Genomic DNA, 22,262 nt, shown 5'->3' with positions numbered 1-22,262 from the left:
ATAAACTATTTGAAAGTCATATGTCTTTTATTTTCTACTTATGCTTAAGGCATACATTGTCTTATTTTATATGCTCTCCTTGTTTATCTGTATTATATTGAAACATATGAGATTGATAAACATTAGGCAGTCACCAAGACATGGCACCTGGAAGTTTGATAGGAATTTCACAAATAATAGTATCTCTTCTGTAGAGAATATTTACTCTATGCCATTTGCTCAACTAGATATATCCTAAATCATATCATATTTAGCTGTCACAGCTATATGGCAAATTTTAGTGATTATCTATTTTTCACACATGTGTAAATTCTAAGCTGGAGGAACTTGCCCAAGGTGTTGAGCTATCACAGTCAATGTGATAACCTGATTTGAAAAATGAAACAAAATGACAAAAACTTGTGTTTGCTCTATTGTGTACATTTTTCAAATCTAGAGACCTGCATATTTTGCATAGCTTTTACTACGGACCTGCACAATTTTATTGGTGTTTTGCACTCACATTATCTCATTTGGCCATGATTATATGATTATAGCCTGGTCAGGGAAGGTACTCATCCCTAATATTGTCGTTGGCATATACTTTGGAACACTAATCAATCAAAAGAAGAAACGCTTCAACTGCCATTGCTGGTGCCACCAGAGTGACAAGGACAAAATATAAAGTACTAGCAGTATTATAGTCCCAAAATTCTCTGTGGAAGGCACATTAAAGTTAATGGAGCCAACGAATGACTTAATACAATGTGGTAGATTCTCAGTTTTTAAAAATGGCATGGAGGAGAGATGCATTTGTTAGAGAGCTGATGTAAGAATTAAGATATTTTATAGTAATCTCTGCCTGGAAAATAATCTGTTGGTCTCCGTTTCTCAAGAGAAACAAATCACACTACAAGGTTGTTATTTTTTTCTGTCTCATCGGACACTGTCCCCCAAGCTTCCTTTTCAAATTTCTGTACAAATGTGTTATGCTTTATATTCCTTAGTGTTTTGTGTCTAGTCCTGTCCTGGCAATTTGATTCACTGAATTATTCCCCTTGAGCCAGTGGCAGAGAATAGATAAAACATTAAGTAGCTTATGCTACATAAAATCCATGTAGGAACTGTACCAGACAGTTTTAAAACACCTTCTGAAATTTTTCTCTTTCATATATTTGCTCCTTTCTCACCCTCTTTCCTCAAAGAAATCTATTCCCTCTAGATAAAATGGAAAATTTAAGTCAAAAACATTAACAGTAGAGAGCAAATGTGTTCAGTGAGAGGAACTGTGTTCAGGACACTGATTTCCCTGGATTACAACAATGGAAACCACTAATATTTTTTATATTTCAGCCATTCTGCATATCAGTGAGACTGTATGAAATCAAGGTAAGTAGGACATAGGGGAGGGAATGGTAGTCTCTCAAACCTTATCATCGATTCATTACTTATCAGCTCAAAGTTTAAGCATATTAAATAGGGTATATTGGAGTAGTATTTTGCAACTGGATATATTTATAAATTAAAGAGATCTTAGTATATTTTATTATATAAATTTATTCCTTTTCTTAAATAAAAAGCAAGAAATTACCACTCTATGCCTGTGTTTCTAATTTAATATAGACTATGTAGTACTTTCTTTAAGAGAACAGACTTTAATTTTAGGTATTCTCTGATTAAACACTTGTTAGCTATACGAATATATCTAAGGTACAAAAACACACTGACCCTAATGCTTCATTGGGAATAAAGATAAAACTTCCATAGGTGTGTCCTAATGGCTATATGAGATAGAATATAAACGTCCTTAGAATTTCATTGGAATAATGGTTTTGGTCAATTACAGTTAACTATGAATATTCTGCCCAAAGTTGGAAATCAATTTCAACCAAAAGAAAATAAATACACCAGTTCTTCTTAAAGCATAGTAAGTGCCACATGGTTTATAGAGCACTTGCATATATATTATTAAATTCATTCTGAAGATGCCCTTGAAATTTTAACTCCATGATAAACAGAAAAAAACTGATGCTTAGGGAATTTAAGAAACTGCCAAAGTCACACTTCCATTTGTATCTTCAAATCACATTCTCTAATTGCAGAACCCATATACTTTCTGTGATAGTAATTTACCCTAGACTGTCATGAATAAGATATTAAGTGGGTTTTTTTTAATGTTTATTTATTTTTGAAAGAAAGAGAGAGAGTGAGTGGGGAAGGGGCAGAGAGAGAGACACACACACACACAGAGAATCTGAAGTAGGCTCCAGGCTCTGAGCTGTCAGCACAGAGCCCAATACAGGGCTCCAACCCACAAACCACGAGATCATAACCTGAGCCAAAGTTGGATGCTTAACCAGCTGAGCCACCCAGGCACTCCAAAAATTAATAGTGTTTTGATATCATAATCTTATTATCACTTTATGTACTCTTCTCTTTGCTTATTTTTGTCTAAATAAAGAACTGAAAGTTTGAGGTTAGGAGTTGGTATTTGCCAACAATTCCTACAGGTACAATCCTTCCAGCCACTCATTGGTTTCTCCAGGGGAGTCTTAGCTTTATTCAGACCAAAAGAAATTCTTAGTGAACACTTGTGCCATGGCCCAAAGGCCAGCAAGATTGAACATTGAAAGTAAATTTAGAGTAATTGTGAAGCCAACCTAGATGTTACCCACAACACTGAATTAAACAATTTTCCTTTCCTCTAACGTATCAGCCAAAATGCTGAAGAACTCTTTACTCATAAAGTTAAAAAAAAAAAAAAAGAAAGAAAGAAAGAAAGAGTGATGTGATCATAAAGCACAATGCTTGGAAGCCATGATTCATGAAGTTTCTCTAATGATCTCTAATAAGGTTTAACTGAAGAGTGAATTTAGTAAACACAGAAAAAGTTGAAACAATTAGCCTCTCAAAGTTATTGTATTACTAAGGGATATGTCTACCCAGTGCAACTAGGACATTATTAACAACCACAAAATGCACCACAAATAAAATGGAATCAGTCTAAGGCTCTTAATCTCTTAAAGGAACATCATTTTGGTTCTTCACATATCCTTTAATACAGAGTCCCTTTCTCATCTTGGGCATCAAAGAAGTTATCAGTTTCTACTTTATCTAAAGGGTCATTGTTAATACTAAATTGATGGTAAAAAATTTGAAAGGGCATTAACTAGGGGTGCTTTCAGAATGAAACCTTGAAGGTACTTTGTGGCCATCTTATTCAACAAATATGAAGTATTATTGTTAACTTTCATTTTGAATATGTCAAAGGTCTCAGGGGTCCTTGAAGGGATTCTTGATTTTGACTAAAAGGGTGGAAGATAATATAGAGGTTAACCTAAACCGTGTTCTTCCAGGGGGAAATATGGATCTGCCTTCAGAAACAATAAAGAGGAGGTTCCTCAAAAAATTAAAAATAGATCTACCCTATGACCCAGCAATAGCACTGCTAGGAATTTACCCAAGGGATACAGGAGTACTGATGCATAGGGGCACTTGTACCCCAATGTTTAGAGCAGCACTCTCAACAATAGCCAAATTATGGAAAGAGCCTAAATGTCCATCAACTGATGAATGGATAAAGAAATTGTGGTTTATATACACAATGGAGTACTACGTGGCAATGAGAAAGAGTGAAATATGGCCCTTTGTAGCAACATGGATGGAACTGGAGAGTGTGATGCTAAGTGAAATAAGCCATACAGGGAAAGACAGATACCATATGTTTTCACTCTTATGTGGATCCTGAGAAACTTAACAGAAACCCATGGGGGAGGGGAAGGGAAAAAAAAAAAGAGGTTAGAGTGGGAGAGAGCCAAAGCATAAGAGACTGTTAAAAACTGAGAACAAACTGAGGGTTGATGGGGGGTGGGAGGGAGGGGGGGCGGGTGATGGGTATTGAGGAGGGCACCTTTTCGGATGAGCACTGGGTGTTGTATGGAAACCAATTTGACAATAAATTTCATATACTGGGAAAAAAAAGAAACAATAAAGAGGAGTTAAATGCTTAGAGATATCCTTTATCCTCTGCATGAATACATCCTTAGGATCGTCTCAGACTTGAGGAATCATATGCACCTTGTTAAACACTGAGGTTTATTTCTCCCAAAAGGCTGCTGAATGAATGAAGGCATAACATGCATCAGGCTTAGTTGATGCTGGTAAATGAATACAATTCATTGAATTTTCATTAACATCTTTACAAAAATAGTATAGTATACCTTCCCCAAGACTGTGATATTGATCATCTCTCCCTACAGTTTCTTTAAGCATGTTCTCTGACCCTACAAAACTGGGGTATCAGTACACATTTTCAGTGATGTTCACATGAACCCTTCCTTACCTATTGTAACTTCCTTCATAGCTTTTCATACATTCCCTCAAAGGTTTCATCAGTAGCTAGAGTATGAAAGTCAATCATGGTATTATTTTTCAGAAAAGTCTTAAAATTGAAAGGAAACACGGGAGAAAAAAAGACTATGCAAAAAAGTTTAAATAAGGGTAAAAATACAGTGCACTGATACATTATTAACTATGGAATAGCAATAATAGATTTTTAAAAGCTGGCTCTCCAATGCCAGCTAAATAGAGCAGAAATTTCAATCTTGAGATTGAAACCAAATATTGTCTATTTGATGAGAATGCATTTGGGGATTTCTAGGTGTTATGAAAAACTAGCGCTTTCAAAAAAGCAACCCCTGATGAAGGAAGACTGACATTACTGAACAGGAATAAAGTTAATTGAAGGAATGAATTCTAAAGAAACTTAATGAAAGTAACTTTAAAATAATGTTTTATGAAGTTTTCTTTTTTAAATTGCATATTCAGGGGCACCTGAGTGGGTTATGCATCCAATTTTTGGTTTTGGTTCAGGTCATGATCTACGGCTTCGTGGGTCTGAGCCCCACATAGACCTCCTCGCTGGCAGTGTGGAGCCTGCTGGGGATTCTCTCTCACTCTCTCTCTGCCCCTTCCACTTGTGCTGTCTCTCTCTCACACAAAATAAATAAACACTAAACACTTTTAAAAAACTAAATTGTATATCCAAAAAATTGGGGTTTCTTTTACATATCTTTGTTATATATTTACTTGATATAGGGAATTTAGGCCTAGTGGATACATACATCTTGAAAAGTAGATAAACTAAAAAAAAAAAAAAAAAAAAAAGCTTTGCAAAACTAAGACCCAGCCTGTGTGATCTGCAGCCTGGAATTTGAAATACAATAGAGAACTTCACCTCATGGGTGTGTTTGATTCAACAACAAACTCAACATCACTTAATTAATGAATGAGACATGTGTTTATTTTAAGCCTTCTATGACTCTTCTAGGCACTGGATTGGGTTGCAATGGCTTTGAGGGTAAGAATCTGTGCTTTCAGACAGGCACAATGTAGTGGAGGAGCTCACATGGGTTTTCAGCACAGATGTTTAGTGTGCTGAGAAAAATAAATCAAAGACTCTTAAACTTTCCCCTGTAGGTGAAATGACATACTATTTCAGCAAAACTCTGGCTCTACACTTAAACTTCTGTTAATCTACGTTCAAAATTTGTTCCTTGGGCTTTCTCCTAGAGATCTGGCTGGAGGACAACAAATAAGCAACTGAGGAATGAGAAACCACACAGAAATAACAGAGTTTATCCTCCTGGGATTGTCAGATGACCCACAGCTTCAGGTGGTGATCTTTGTCTCTCTGCTCATCACCTACCTGCTCAGCATCACTGGCAACCTGACCATTATCACCCTTACCCTGCTGGATTCTCACCTCCAGACCCCCATGTATTTCTTCCTCAGAAACTTCTCCTTATTAGAGGTTTCATTCACAACTGTCAGCATACCCAAGTTCCTGGGCACCATGATGACTGGAGATAAAACCATTTCCTTTAATGACTGCATTGCTCAGCTATTTTTTTTCATTCTCTTGGGAGTCACTGAATTTTACCTTCTGGCCGCCATGTCCTATGACCGTTACATTGCCATCTGCAAACCTCTGCATTACATGACCATCATGAATCACAGAGTCTGCATACTCCTTGTCTTCTCTTCGTGGCTAACGTCATTCTTAATCATATTCCCCGCACTCATGTTGCTCCTAAACCTTAATTACTGTAGGTCTAATATTATTGACCATTTTACCTGTGATTATTTTCCCCTGCTGCAACTCTCCTGTTCAGACACAAAATTCTTAGAGGCGCTGGGGTTTTCCTGTGCTGTGTTCACTTTAATGTTCACTTTGGCCTTGATATTTCTGTCTTACACATATATCATCAGAACAATTTTAAGAATTCCTTCTACTAGTCAGAGGAAAAAGGCCTTTTCCACATGTTCATCCCATATGATTGTCATCTCCATCTCCTATGGCAGCTGCATTTTCATGTACATTAATCCATCAGCAAAAGACACAGTGTCTCTGAGCAAGGGAGTTGCTGTGCTAAACACCTCAGTGGCCCCCATGCTGAACCCATTTATTTACAGCCTAAGGAATCAGCAAGTCAGGCGAGCCTTCATGGACAGGGCAAGGAAGATTGTATTTTTCTCCGGATAACGAAAGGCTGTGGTCATGAATTAGCCACATACCACATGGCAATTTAAAATATACAAACATGAAATTCAAGGAATTCTTCAAGTCACAATGGCCTTCCTGTTTCCTTATTCATTCTTTGTTTCTTTCTAACAATTAAGAAGCACCTTTAATATATTTCCCAATTATAATAACTTCATATGTCTTTCTAGTTCCCAGTCTTCTGAACACATTGTTAGTTGCAACTTCTTGAACAACTATTGTTTTATACAGTATCATAGTTTGAGTTTTGTTTAGGAAAACAATTATCATCAGGAATGAAGAGGCTTTGTAAATATTGATATATTTTATTTAATCTATACAGAAGATATAATTATATGATTTTCATTGACAGGAATTCCCTCACCATCTTGTCATTTTTCTAGGAAAAAAAATTCTTCAAATGCCATATGATTTACAGAAAAAAATGTGAAAGTTTTCATTTAAAACACACATTTAAAAAACAAGAAACATTGCACACTTAATAGGTATGTCCATACAAATTATCTATTGGTTAAAAAAAAAGCAATCTCTAATAATATATACTTTTGTATTCATGTTGCCAAATAGATCTCCATATTTACAAATTCCATAATTACTCAGTAGATATAGGTAGATATACAGGTAGATACATATATACAAACATGTATGCATACATACATACTATTGAATATATATAGCATAGTATACTATATATACTATATATAGTAAGCATACATTTGCACATACTGTAGAAAATTATGAAGTAATAGCTGTTTTAGATACGTAGGATCAGTTTATTTTCTCTAATTTCAGAGAATGTAAGCTCCACTTTCTAACTATGCTGAAATATTAATTATACTTCTTTCTCTACATTTGGACACGTTTGAAACAAGACATGTGTCTGAATTATTTAATGCCTAGACAAAATCTTTTAGGTTTTGTAGAAACTTTGTGAAAGCTTTATAGCAGAGCAAAATTTTATATTTATATAAATTTATATTTGTATTTATATAAATTTATAGCAAAGCAAAAAAAATCTATAAAACTAGAATTTCACCTGTTAAAATACTCTTCCACTCATTCTACTTAAGGTATTAAATGACTAAAGTATTTTAGAAAGATGTAGAGATGTGTGTGTGAGAGAGAAAGAGAGAGCGAGAGAGAGAGTAAAATAAGAATTATGGGTACAAAAAAAGTATTCTAAATTATATAAATTACTTTTTAGTAATAGAAAATATAATATAATCCTAATTAGTGGTGCAACGTTCCTAATGATATGTATGCAATTTATTCAATTGACAAATACAGGAGTTGTTAGAGAACAAAAAACAAAATAAATAATAGAAAACTGAAGGAGATTCAAAATGTAGGAGAAAACTTATAAATGGTTTCTCAATTTCATCTTCTCTGAAGTATAACTTGTGTGTTAAATAAGACAAATAGCTGGCAACAGGGTTCTATAACCTCTTAACATATACTTCCCCACTGATAAGGCCAGTGTCCAATAAATCTGGTATATATAATGCACTATCCGGATGGAAATGAACCTGTCATAGAGAATAATTAGCTATCAGGAAAAAGTAGGGATTGTTATTAATATTGGTCTCTATATCTAACTGCTACAGTTGAAAATCAGTACAAATTATATTTATAAAGTGATGAGAACATTTAATATGAGATCTACCCACTTATATTTCAAGGCCACAATATAGTATTGTTAACTGTAGGTAAAAATGTACTATAGCAAACAATATTCTTTAATAATATTCATATTCAACATCTTCAGAACTTGCTCCTTTTACAGAACTGAACTTTGTAGTGTCGTAGACTTTGGGTCTGGAGTTCTCTCTTGTCTAGCAAGACAGTGGGACACAGGATTGAAAATGTGAGAGAAGCTAATGTCCGGGAGGAGACAAGAGCCCTGAGTAAGGGTCCTTGCTCCATTTTTATTAGGATCAGAAGGCTTACAAGAGTGAATGATGTGCATAGAGACACAATGAAACCATGAACATTAAGTCATGGGCATGGGGAAAAGGGGGTTTTGGAGATATGTGGTGTTAGGGATTTGGGTAAATACAAAACAAGATTCTGCTGCTGGATGGAAGGTTGTTTACAGCAAACGTGAGGACCCACCTCTATTTACCTAAACTGGCCTAGGGGACAAGAAACACAGAGCATGCTACCTCAGGTTCAACAAGGCGCTTTCTTTTGCTAATTAGGTCCACTCTGGGCAACTCTGCACTGTTGTGGTCTATAGCCCTATTTGCCTGTTTACCTAATTTGGTCCTTCCTTCCTTCCTTCCTTCCTTCCTTCCTTCCTTCCTTCCTTCCTTCCTTCCTTCCTTCCTTCCTGTGAAACCATCTTTCTGCTATTGTCCCATATCTTTGTCCTAAACTGGGGGCCTTTGCCCCATTTACCTAATCTTATTTACCCAAACTTGGGTGTGTTCATCCTATGGCTTTCTAATTCTTTATGCCTTGCTAACCCATCAGTGCAGGCTCAGAGAATTCCTAAGCTTATTCCCCACATATAGCAACTATCATCAATTCCCCATTGCCCACCCCAACCTGTCCCAAGGCAGCCACCATCTATTCTCCATTTCTATGAGTTAGACTAATTTTAATACCTCATAAAAGTGGATTTATCCATTTTTTGTTCTTTTGTGACTGACTTATTTCATCTAAACTAATGTCTTCCAGATTCACCAATGTTGTCACATATCTTTAAATGAAATAAAAATGAAAGAGAAAGAAATACCTATATATTTCTTAGCTGGAACCTCTCTTAGAAATCTCATTTACACTGTATGTATTCCTAGATATCTGGAGACAATTATCACCAGGGATAATATCATTTCCTATAATAGCTGTGCAGCCCAACTATTTTTCTTTGTGTTCATGGGAGTGGCTGAATTTCAATTTGAATTTCCATGTCCTTTGGCTACTATGCTGTCATTTGCAAGCCCCTTCATTATACAACCATTATGAGCAGGAAACTCTGTACCCTGTTTATGCTATGTGCATGGCCAGGTATGTTTCTGACCATTTTCCCACCCCTTATACTTCTCCTCCAGCTGGATAACTGTGTCTCCATTGTCACTGATCATTTTACATGTGGCTATCTTTCCCTTTTACAACTGTCTTATTTAGATACATAGCTCCTAGCAGTAATTGGTTTCCACTTCGCTTTCATTACTTTACTATTCACTTTGGCATTTGTGATTTTGTCCTACATATATATCATATCTGCTAGTCAGAGAAAAAAGTTTTTTCTGCTTGTTCTACTTACATGAATGCCATTTCTATTTTCATATATGCTAATTCATCTGCAAAAATAAAAAGTATCATTGACAAAAGCAGTAGCTATTCTTAATAATTCTGTTTCCCTCAGGCTGAACCCCTTTACACCTTAAGGGGCCAGAAAATATACAAACCTTCAAATATTTGGTCCTTAAGGTATGTTTCATACAAGCAAATCCAAATTTGGGGTAGTATGAATGAATGTTATCATAAAGATTTGATAAAGGAAAATGAAATTTTAAACTAATTTGTACTATCTTCCTATATCTATGTCACAGCTACAGGAAATGCTGAGCTCATTTGTTAAGCATTGTTCATAACGTAGATGTGGATGGGTTGTGTCTTCCTTTAAAACTATCTGTAAGGGTGCCTGGGTAGCTCAGTTCGTTAAGCATCCAACTTCGGCTCAGGTCATGATCTCACAGCTTGTGAGTTCAAGTCTCACACTGGGCTTGTGCTGACAGCTCAGAACATGGAGCCCACTTCGGATTCTGTGTCTCCCACTCTCTCTCTTCCCCTCCCCCACTCATGCTCTATTTCTCTCTCTCTCAAAAAACAAATAAACATTAAAAAAAATTTTAACTATCTGTAGGTTCCATGCCAGTGATTTATGATTGTGATTTATGATTGTGAATATAAAACCAGTAGTTATGAAACATAACTCATTTTAATGACTATTCTTATTAATCAAAATGTTTTATCAAAAACACTAATTCCAAAAAAAAAAAAATACGAAATCCCTGTGGTTTTTGCCACATTATTCACAATAGCCAAGATATGGAGGCAATGCAAGTGTACATTGGTAGATGGAAGGATAAAGAAGATGTGATATATCCACAATGGAATATTGCTCAGCCATACAAAAGGATGTTTTGCAACAACATGGATGGACGTAGAGGGTATTTTGCTAAATGTAAAAAATCACAGAGAAAGGCAAATACCATATGATTTCACTTGTATGTGGAATCTCGAAAACAAAATAAAGCAACGAACAAACAAATAAAGCAGAAACAGATCCATAAATAGAGAACAAACTGATGGTTGCCAGAAGGAGAGGATTGAGGGATAGGTAAAATGTGCGAAGGAGAGTGGAATGTACAGACTGTCAATTGTGGAATAAGTCACAGAAACAGAAGTTACGGCATAAGGAGTATAGTCAACACTATTTTAATAGCTCTGTAGGTGGCAGCTACACTGTGGTGAGCACATCATAATGTATAGACTGATTGAAATGTTATGTTGTACAACTGAAACTAATATAACATTGTGTGTTAGCCACATTTCAATAAAAAGTGTTTTCTACTTTAATGACTTGAAGTAACACTGTTTTAATCAACTTATTTTAAATATCTCTTTCTCTTGATATACAAATATTTTTCCTTTTAAAAGTTACATGAATCACGAAATAAATATCTACAGCACCATTGTTTTTTCATACTACCCGTAGTGTCTGTCCAATTCTTCCCATTCAGCTAATAAAACTGGGTGTATATTTTACTACTTTCAAATTATCTGAAGGTCCTGTGTACACTGTTTTCTGTATATGCTGAAGTCATGTGTTATGTGTTATTTTATGAACTCTTCTTATTTTCTGCATTATTGTTTCTAAAAAAAAATGTAACACAAATATTTAGGCAGCCACTGCCTCTTATGCTACATAAAAGTTTGATAGGAATTTCATAAACAATACCTCTTCTATACAGAGCATATATTCTGTGTCATATATAAGCCAGGTATGTTCTACACCATATCATAATTAATCTTCACAGCTATATAACAAATTAGGCATAGTTATCCCTCTTTACCAATGTGTAAATTGATGCTTATAAGTTTTGAGTGACTTGCCTAAGATCTTGAGCTATAACAGCCAATATAATAGCCTAATTTGAAAATAAAAACAACAAAACAAAGAAAAACTTGTGTTTGCTCTCTTTTACACATCTTTGAAACTCTTCGAGGAACTGCAAATTTGGCACTGATTTTACCACAAGCACAATTTTACTGGTGCTTTTAACACATGATCTCCTTTGTGCATAATTATATTACTATTATTGAGTTCTAATTATATTATTATAGTCTAGTCAGGGAAGGTACTAACTCTTAATACTCTACTTGGCATATAAACGCCAATCAATCAAAACAGGAAACTTCAACCGCCATTACTGGCGAGCAATACAGTGAGCAGGAAAAAGAGTCTTATGTATTATGTATAAGAGGTATTATGATACCAAAAATTCTTCCAGGAGGCAGATTAAACATAATGGGAGTCAAAGAATGGACTTAGCACAATGTGGTAGATTACCAGTTTAAAAATAAATGGCACGGTGTAGAGATGCATTCAGTAGAGATCTACATTAGAAATTAAGACATTTGGTTGCTAATCTGTGTGAAAAACAATGTCAAGGAAAGCAAACAATCACACTTAGTGTGATTGTTTGCTTGTTTGGGGATTTTCCTTTTCATTTCTCATTGGACACTATCCCACAGGATTTCTTTTCATGTCAGTGTTTTATATGTTAGTAGTTTATGTACACTCCTGTTCTGACAATTTTGATTCACTGAATTATTCCCCTTGAGTCAGTGGCAGAGAGAATAGATACAATAGTAAGTAGTTGTACCAGTTAAATCTGTGTAGAAACCATGTCAAAGAGTTAAAACACACTCTGATATTTTTTTCTCATTTGTATATTTGGTCCTTTCTTACTGTCTACACTTAAATAAGTATATTCCCCCTGGGAAAAAATGGCAATGATAAAACAAAATGTTGATAACAGAAAATATACTTGTTCAATGGCAAAGGGAAGTCTATCAGAAATGCTGGTGTTCCTAGAGGACAATGATCAGATTTGCTTATCTTTTACCATTCTAGCCATTCTGACTGTTTGTGAACCTTTAGGAAAAGCAGAGTTGTCAGGCATATTAGAAGGCAGTGAAAGTCTCTCAGACCTAATCATTGGTTCATTACTTAGGTCAATCTTCACTCAAATTAAATGGAATGTAGTGGGGTTATACTTTGCAACTGTATATACCAAAAAGTATAAAAAACAAGAAAGCATATATTTTCTATTATAACAGTGTATTCATGCTTAGTGAAAGACAGGAAGTCACTATGTCTCCATCTTGTGTTTCCAACTAAATATAGGCCAGTGGTATTGTGTTTAGGAGAACAGACTTTAATTTCACATTATATTTGACACTTTCTAGGTGAGTGGATTTATGTAAGGTACATGATTGCTCTGAGCCAGTTCTTGATTTGGGAATTAAGATTTAAAAAGTCCAGGGCGCCTGAGTGGCTCAGTTGGTTAAGCATCTGACTTCAGCTCAGGTCATGATCTTGCAGTTTGTGAGTTCAAGCCCCGTGTTGGGCTCTGTGGTGACAGCTCAGAGCCTGGAGCCTGCTTCGGATTCTGTGTCCCCCTCTCTCTCTCTGCCCCTCCCCAGCTCATACTCTGTCTCTCTCTTAAAAATAAATAAACTTAAAAAAAAGTTAAAAAAATTTTTTTAAAGTCTAACAACTGTGTTATAAGAACTAAATGAGATAAATTAAAAAGTCCTTAAATACTACTGAAATAAATAATAACTTTGCTAAATGACAACTTCAGTGAACATCCTTTCCAAAATTAGGAATTAATTCCAACTAAAAGAAAAATAAAATAAATAAAGCAGTTATTCATATATCCCAGTAAATGCAACATAAATTACAGAGCATTAAGTTATGAGTTGATATTCAGGCATAAACCCCTATGAATATGTGTGTTACTATTTCTGAAAATATTATTAAATGCTGGAGGAGTGTTTGGTAGGGGGATGGGCTGAATGGGTGATGGGCATTAAGTAGGGAACTTGTTGGGATAGGCACTGGCTGCTATATGTAAGTCATGAATCACTAAATTCTATTCCTGAAATCTTTATTACACTATATGTAAACTAACTTAGATTTAAATAAAACTGTGTGTGTGTGTGTGTGTGTGTGTGTGTGTGTGTGTGCACGCGTGCAGAAGCAGGGGAGGGGCAGAGAGAGAGAGAGGGGGAGTGAATCTTCAAACAGACTCCGTGTTCAGCAAACAACCTGACACAGGGCTGTCTCACGACCATGAGAGCATGAACTGAGCCAGAATGAAGAGTCACTCACTTAACCAACTGTTTATATTTATAATTGTATGAATTTCAACAAAACTGAGTCAGCTTAACTTTATTGAAATGAAGAAATATAAAATATTCAATTGATTTTGGGAAACAGTCATAAAAAATTATTATAAGGAAGAATAAAAGCAAATTCCAATAAACAATTCTACCAACCACTCAGTCGGATCAACTGTGAAGATTTTGTTTCATGCAGGCAGAGAAAGTGTCACATGAACTCTCATTAATTTGTCAAGAGTGAATGAGCAGTGCCAGAAGTGCATTTTAGTGTAATTATGAAGCTGAGCAGGATGTTGCCCATTACACTGAATTAAATTCTTTTTCTTTCTCTAACATATTAGGTTGAATGTGAGCAACTACTTTATTGAACAATTCCATAAAAGAAAAAGAAACAGGGTAATAGATACAATAAAGCAAATTACTTTGGAGATAGTCTCTGAACATATTTTTCTAATGACTTTCAATGCGCTGTAACTCTAAAGAAGAGATCAGTGAATAGATACACAAGATGATGAAAAAACCTACACTTTCAAAATTAATGCATCACCCAGAACAACAGAAAGTCTTTTTTTTTTTTAATTTAAAACAACTGAAATGAAATGGAACCATTCAAAAGGTCCTCTCTCAGGCTGTCAAAGGGACGTTCTTTGGGACTTTGAAACTCATGTATGTTTTTAAATAGAGTCATTTTCTTACCTTGAACATGAATATCATTAACTAGTTTATCAAAAGGTCACTACATATTTACTTGATGGTACATTTTTCAGAAGGCCAGGATATCGACACATTTTAAGAACAAAAGCCCTGAAGATGCTTTCTAGTCTTCTTATTTAGCCAATGTTCAGTATTATTTTTTAATTTCAATTTCAAATGGCTCAGTGAATCTGTCTCAGGAATCCTTAGAAGGCAAGTCAATATTAATTGTGATAAAAGGAATGGAATAAAATGTGTATCTTAGTAGCATAAGCCATTAACACTTAACTGGAATAAATGTAATTAAGTGCATTTTTAGTTGGTGAGATAAACACATGAAGCCAAATTATTCCAAGAGATTTTACATGCTGTAATTGGACCATATATCCAAGTGGGATTTAATCCAGGGACAAAAAGAATAGCTTAAAATATCTGAAGTTGTTCCTAGGTAGGAATAATATTGTGGATGGTAGGCTATCACTGTTATTCTAATAATGCTGTATGTGCAATGTGAGGAAAAGCAAATGAAGATTAACATGATATTACAATTTTATCTAATGCTATTCATAGCCAGGGCTCTAATCATGAGATAAAGGAAATATAAAGTTATAAAAGATAAAAGGGGGTTCTTAAAAATATTGTAGTCCTAAGTTTGAATGATACACTTATATTGCACTAATAAATGTGCCTGTGTGGCTCAGTTAAGTGTCCAACTTCAGCTCAGATCATGATCTCGCAGTTCATGAGTTTGAGTCCCATGTGCTGATAGCTCAGAGACTGGAGCCTGCTTCAGATTCTGTGTCTCTTTCTCTCTGTCCCTCTCCAACTAGTGCTCTCTGTCCCTCTCTCTCAAAAATGGACAAATAAACATTTTAAAAAATTAAAGAAAATAAAAATAAACTGCACTCATAGACCTTTTATTTGGAAAAAAAAAAAAAAAGTGTTTGCTGGTCCTGTCCACTGAAAATACCTAGAAAGAATGATTGAACTCATAGTAATTATCACAGCTAGTGTCCAGATTCTTAACTTGATTTACCATTTCCTAATCAATGGAGGAGGGACTCTTTAGAGAAATGACTCAGTCCAGTTCTCATACAGGAAAGTATAGCATGAGCCTGGGAACACTTGTCATTCAAGATGGGAAGGAAGCAATCAAAGAGGAAAAGTATACTGCCCAAAAGGAAGAGTTTTCTCACTGGCTGAAAAACATACTAGAGAACCAACTCTGACTATGCAATAGAAATAAAATAGGCATTCATCTGGGCTTTTCAGTATAAACTGTACCAATGAATGAGCAAAGAAAATGACAGATTAAGAACAGAACCATCTTGCAGTACATAATGAATTAATGGGCCCAAACATTGATCAACAATGGCTGCGAAGAATAAAAAAATAATAGTAAGACAATTGAACAAGTATTTCCTGTTAAAGTTTAAATACCATCTCTAGATTACTCTTGCAAATAAAGAACCCAAACCTAAACCTGGATTAAGCCTCTAAGTCTAACTAGCAACTAGAGGAAGTCATGAAGATGAGCTTCAAGTGAATCATGACTGCACATTGCCCTCCATGAATAATAATAGATTTTCTTGTTGCCTATTAGCTGGGCTTTTAGGATAAAAACATAGTATCATTTCATTATTGCAACAAAATTGATCTATAAGATATTATATACTTGAAAGTTGCTGAGTAAACCTTAAATGTTCTCACCACAAAAAATAAATGGTAAATATATAAGTGATAGATCTGTTAGGTAACTCCACCATAGTAATCATTTCACAATATACAACTGTATAAAGTCAACACATAGTACACTTTAAACTTACACAGTGTTATGTGTCAACTGTGCCTTAATAAAGCCGAAAAAAATAAATGAAATGAACAAGGGTATCACTCTATATGATACAGAGACACATCTGCCAAGAAGGCTTCTTTACTAAGTGCTCCATTACTAGGTTAAATACACACTCATAAATTTGAGTTATGCCTACCTTTTTCTTCCATTTTTTTTCCACACTCTAACTCCACTCTTTCAGTAACTAATTCCCAAATAAACATGCATTCCAGCTGTGATTTACTTCTGCAATGGTAACTGTACCATTATCTGATTATACAAGCTATCGTATTTTTTATGTTAAATACATGGCTTGTTATTTTATTTAGATATATGACACTTATTTAATTTTAACTAGTTATTATATAATATGTATTATATGTTTATACAATTATAGAAATATGCCTTATTCACTGCTTACATGTAAAAAGTTTTATTATCAAATATTAGAGAAACATAAAAACAACAATAAAGAAAATAATCAACAATAATTCACTACCCAGAATTTCAAATAAACAAAACATTACTACTTGGTGATATTTCTCATTAGAATATTAAAGGTATGATAAGTAATAAATAAACGTAAAGGCTAAGATGAAAAATAAGATGGGCAAATTGGTATTGTAAGTAAATATTGCTATATGTACTCAGGATTAAATTAATTAACCTATGTAATTAACATTAAAATGTGAACATAATCTGTGCATTTTAATAGTTATTATTTAATTTAGAATTATGAAATGGCCTTAGTTCTCAGTGCCTCACCACTAACAGATCCTAAGGATAAACAATAACAAAAAGGGTATATGTTAAAAACTTTGTATTTCCAGAAGCTTAAATATAAATTAGATTCTCAGTTTTATTTTTGTAAGAAAGTCAGTTTCACAACTGTTTTTATTACTCACAAAATATTAGGTAATTGTGATTAATGGAAGCAATTATTTTATAGAAGACAACATTTCAGGTTCTCTGTGGGATACGAAGGTGAACATAACCATGCTCAAGGGAGATTCACCATAGAGAAGAGCTAAAAGGCTACTGAGAAATGCAAGGCTTCCAGAAATCCCTCATGGTCTCCCATATAGCACAGATCTGACCTGGACTTGGCCTTGTTCCCAGGAGATCAATGAATAAAACCTACTTTTGAGGTCAAAACAAGTAGACTTGGAAAATTTGAGCTATAAGTGAAACTAGAGGGAAGCCAATCTTAAGAATCTGTCCTTAGCATCACCATATATGATGCTATATCCCACTCAGTTCTCTAATTATTGCTTTCTTAAGTTTTTATATCAACATTATTGAAGAGGATTGTCATATTATTTCTACATTGTTTTAAGGTTTCTGACATTCCATTTTTATATCCTGAAGTATTTCCTTTGAGCCATCATAAAATGGAGACAAAGCAAATCAAATTTGATTTTAGTGAACTTTGCTACAGTCTGACAGAGAGGCAATGAGGTGCATTCTACTCTTCACAGCACAAATTTGTTTAAAATTTAAAGGAGGTCACTGTCATAATTTGGGGAAACAAAATCTACAGCATAGCATATCCAGCACAGCTGAGAATTAACTGAATGGGTTAGTATGAATAAAAGACATTTTCCTGTATTTTTCTGAAATATACTTATAGATCAATGGTCTCATGTAAAAGATAAGTGTGGGGCAGAATTACAAAAGAATCAAACATTTTTTCATAAAGCTAATATATAAGAAAAAGGATGTTCAAATGGAAAATGCACTGGGTAACAATCTCAGAGACAGAGCTTTAAGATCTGAAGCAATTAGTTACTTTCCCGATTTGTGCTTCCGTGTAAAATAAAAACTAGATAAATACTGTATGTCCCTTTAAGCTCAAAAAAAAAAAGTTCAATATATACATTATTGGCATATAGCAGATGTCAAACACTGATGATTTTGATGAAATTACAAGACTAACCAATAAGTAAGTGAATATGTTCTCTATTTGTTATATAAAATAATAGGCTATTTACTCTCATATGGAAAACATACATAATATACTACTATATAATATGTATACAACATTCCCTATTACCTTGATAGCTATCTCTCGAAATATTAACATCTAAAAATTAATAATTAAATAACTTATGCTAAGAAAGTCATTAATTCATTTCTTATATCATAAAAAGTATAATGGTTGTTATTTCAGTCTTCTAAATTGCACTTTTACCTTGTGATGGAATTAAGAGCATTCAATTCCGTTTTTAAGGGATGGTATATCTAATAAATACATAACAGAAAGGAAAGAAAATTCATATTTAAAATTTTTAACAAAAATGTAATGATTTGCATAAATTGGACAAAGCAAGGAGCACTGATATCATTTATCATCTCTCAATGATGTGAGTTATTGTATGAAGATTTCCAAACTTCCCCTGCTCCATTTCAAATAAGAAAACTAGTAAATAAAGCAGAACTCACAAATGTGTATGAAAACCAAATGCAAACAAGAGAGTTCAATAGAAAATAATATCATGCATGGATTATAGAATATATTTTAGAATTGTATCAATGATGGTGATATTGATCATCATGAATTATACTTTTCATCTCCTCCCTTTAATACTCTTGCCACCTAAATATCTTTAAGAGAAGAAAAAGGAGAAACAGAGAGGAGAAATGAACCACACAGTGATCACAGAGTTTGTCCTGCTTGGCCTTTCTGATGATCCTGACCTTCAGATTGTGATTTTCCTCTTCTTATTTATCACATACATATTAAGTGTCGCTGGAAACCTGACTATCATCACTCTAACCTTGGTGGACCCTCATCTACAGACACCAATGTATTTCTTCCTCCGAAACTTCTCTTTCTTAGAAATCTCATTTACAACTGTCTGTATTCCTAGATTTCTAGGAGCAATTATCACCAGGGATAAAACTATTTCCTTTAACAATTGTGCAGCCCAACTCTTTTTCTTTATTTTCATGGGGGTGACAGAATTTTACATTCTCACTGCCATGTCCTATGACCGCTACGTTGCCATCTGCAAGCCTCTGCATTACACCGCCATCATGAACAGGAAACTCTACACCTGGCTTGTGCTCTGTGCGTGGCTGGGAGGGTTCCTGACCATTTTCCCACCCCTCATGCTTCTGCTCCAGCTGGATTACTGTGCTTCCAATGTCATTGATCACTTTGCATGTGACTATTTTCCCCTTTTACGACTGTCTTGTTCAGATACATGGTTTCTAGAAGTCATCGGTTTTTACTTTGTGTTGGTTGCTTTGCTATTCACTCTGGCATTGGTGATTTTATCTTACATGTATATTATCAGAACTATTTTGAGAATCCCATCTGCCAGTCAGAGAAAAAAGGCTTTCTCCACATGTTCCTCTCATATGATTGTCATCTCCATCTCTTATGGAAGCTGTATATTCATGTACGCTAATCCCTCGGCAAAAGAAAGGGCATCATTGACCAAGGGAGTAGCTATTCTCAATACCTCTGTTGCCCCCATGCTGCACCCCTTCATTTATACTCTGAGAAACCAGCAAGTGAAGCAAGCCTTCAAAGATGTGGTCCATAAAGTAGTATTTTCTTCAAATAAATATTTATTTGGCAAAAAAAGGACACTCTACAGTGTAACTAGGTAAAATCTTGAATACTATTTAAAGATATCAGGTCCTTGATAGATATTTGTTCAACGAAAGAAATAGTGCTTGAGTCAACAGACTTTTTTTTTGTCGTTTCTAAAATGAGACTGAAAGAAATCCGAATTGTAAAATCGTGCCAAGTTCCTGGATTTTATGCTTCTGTTAATTACTGGGTTAAACACTGCACATCTTTCAAATGGAAAGAGACCTTCTGGATAGTAGATCCTTCTCAAGAATTAAGAACTCTTAATAGTAAGAATTAATTACTATTATGGGAGGGTAACTTCAAGTGATTTTTTGAAAAGGTTGAAGAGTTCAATGAATATTTAAATCCATACTTTTTTCATGCCTTTCAATGGGAACCCAGTGAGCACTGAACTATATCCCACTCTTTTTAGTGCTCTATAATTTTTATTGTTCTATATTATTATTTCTGAATAATTATTAAATTATTAATTATTAAAATAAATTATTTCTGAATAAATTGGATACATACTCACTTGGAGAGCCACTTTTATGAAGACATTTTAGTATATGATAAAAATGCAATGTTTTCATGTAAGATTAAGTTGTCTCAGCATTTCACCCAGCAAGAAAAGTAGTGGGAGCATATTTTTTCAGAGAAATTCTGATTTAGGAAATTCAGGAAACCTCTCCAAAAGCTTTGTAATTGTACATTTTCTTATTTAGATAGTATGCAAAATATTCCATATGCTTCTGGCTTATTTCTTATGCCCGTCCTATCTCTTTGGGCATTATCTCAAAAGTTTCCTATTTCAATAGTGGTACAAATGTTGATAACATTTGTATAATCCTTAGTGTATTTTCCTCTAGGCCTTTGTTGGCACATGTGATTCCCTGGAGTATTTGCTGGGAGACATGGACATACATGATAAAACATGTATCCTTGTCCAGAAAGGCCCAAAGTAACTCCAAACCTAGCTTCTCTTCACTAATTTTGCTCCCATGGCTACAATGGGAAATGTGTAAAAGATTATTAGCTATAAAGTAATTCCAATATATTGAGAAAGATTGATTTTAAAACTACTGAATCTCTTGATCTAAAACTGAAATAGTTGTTAATACGCTTTCTTAAAAAAATCATTTTGACCAGTTGATGTGGTGCATTTGTATGACAAAGGTAAGATTGTAAAGTGAGGACAATGAAAAATTTCCTTTGGTTTGCATCAATTCATTAATACTTAAGTTTTCATCAGAATCCATAGAATAATTTGGAGCTGTTATGTCATCTGTATTTATCAAGGATAATGAACAATGAGGATGTTACATGTCTTGTTTGTCATAATAATATATTCTTTTATTAATTTTCTGAAAATTATTCTCTGAATTTGATTTTCCTTATTGAATACAGGTTTAATAAGTAGTACATGCTCCAGTTTCAGGCAGAAAGAGTTAGGAATTCCAATTCTACCATGAACAAGTGTCTGATCTTGTTTATGTTACTTAAGTTGTTTCATTGTCAGATTCTTCAAAGGAACATAAGATTATCATATTGAGTAAATGAGATAAGAGCCTAAAACTTTTCATTGTCTCTTAAATGAGGGCACTCTAACATGGTTTTTGGTATTTTACAATGGGGCAATATTCCCCAAATATGTTACTGATTTTATTTTGGGGAAAATAAAGATAATAGTAACCACTGTCTGGGAGTACATTTTATTAACATTTTGTATATTTTGTATAATTTTACTTTTCATTTAAATTGGGCTTCACAATTATTCTGTGAGATACTATTGCCATTTATTAAAATTAAGGAAACTACAACTCATGTTAAGTAACTTGTTCAAAGTCACAATACTATAATGTGACTGAGTTGCATTATTGATCCATTTCTCTTTGAATGCAAAGCCCACAAGTTGCCCCAGTAATACCGTTCATTATAAATAAATATTAAGTTCTGATGCCAGACATTTTTTAAGAATTCATTTCCTTTTTTAAGTTAAAAATTATCCTCAAATATATATAAATAGCTAACAAACTAAGACATTCAGGTTATAAGTAGAACATCTCTATGAAAACGTAAGGATTTTTCCTTCATTATTCTATTCATACTGGTTGGTGCTTTGATCTTACTTGGGATTCAAACTTTCCCTTTCTATAGAATTAGGAGAAAAGAAAGCTCTTTTTTTTTTT

General features: G+C 34.2%; 3 protein-coding genes across 5 annotated transcripts in view; all 3 read left to right on the top strand.

Annotated features, from left to right (window-relative positions):
- The window catches only part of LOC131519428 (olfactory receptor 6C1-like), a 170,107-nt gene that overhangs the window by 139,979 nt on the left and 7,866 nt on the right, over positions 1-22,262 (top strand). The window lies entirely within an intron of this gene.
- Positions 5,573-6,676, top strand: LOC131519442 (olfactory receptor 6C1). The gene has a single exon (XM_058742477.1). The coding sequence runs from the start codon at positions 5,588-5,590 to the stop codon at positions 6,521-6,523; it is 936 nt and encodes a 311-aa protein (XP_058598460.1). The 5' UTR covers positions 5,573-5,587; the 3' UTR covers positions 6,524-6,676.
- Positions 19,039-20,108, top strand: LOC131483704 (olfactory receptor 6C3-like). Its single transcript, XM_058682079.1, has one exon. The coding sequence runs from the start codon at positions 19,131-19,133 to the stop codon at positions 20,106-20,108; it is 978 nt and encodes a 325-aa protein (XP_058538062.1). The 5' UTR covers positions 19,039-19,130.

This window comes from Neofelis nebulosa, chromosome 8 (assembly GCF_028018385.1).
Source record: "Neofelis nebulosa isolate mNeoNeb1 chromosome 8, mNeoNeb1.pri, whole genome shotgun sequence".
NCBI lineage: Eukaryota > Metazoa > Chordata > Mammalia > Carnivora > Felidae > Neofelis > Neofelis nebulosa.
Note: the sequence above shows the minus strand (reverse complement) of the source record. Positions and strands in the feature narration are given on the sequence as shown.

Excerpts from the sequence above, each read along its gene's own strand:
- LOC131519442 (XM_058742477.1), top strand. The coding sequence starts at position 5,588 with ATGAGAAACCACACAGAAATAACAGAGTTTATCCTCCTGGGATTGTCA.
- LOC131483704 (XM_058682079.1), top strand. The coding sequence starts at position 19,131 with ATGAACCACACAGTGATCACAGAGTTTGTCCTGCTTGGCCTTTCTGAT.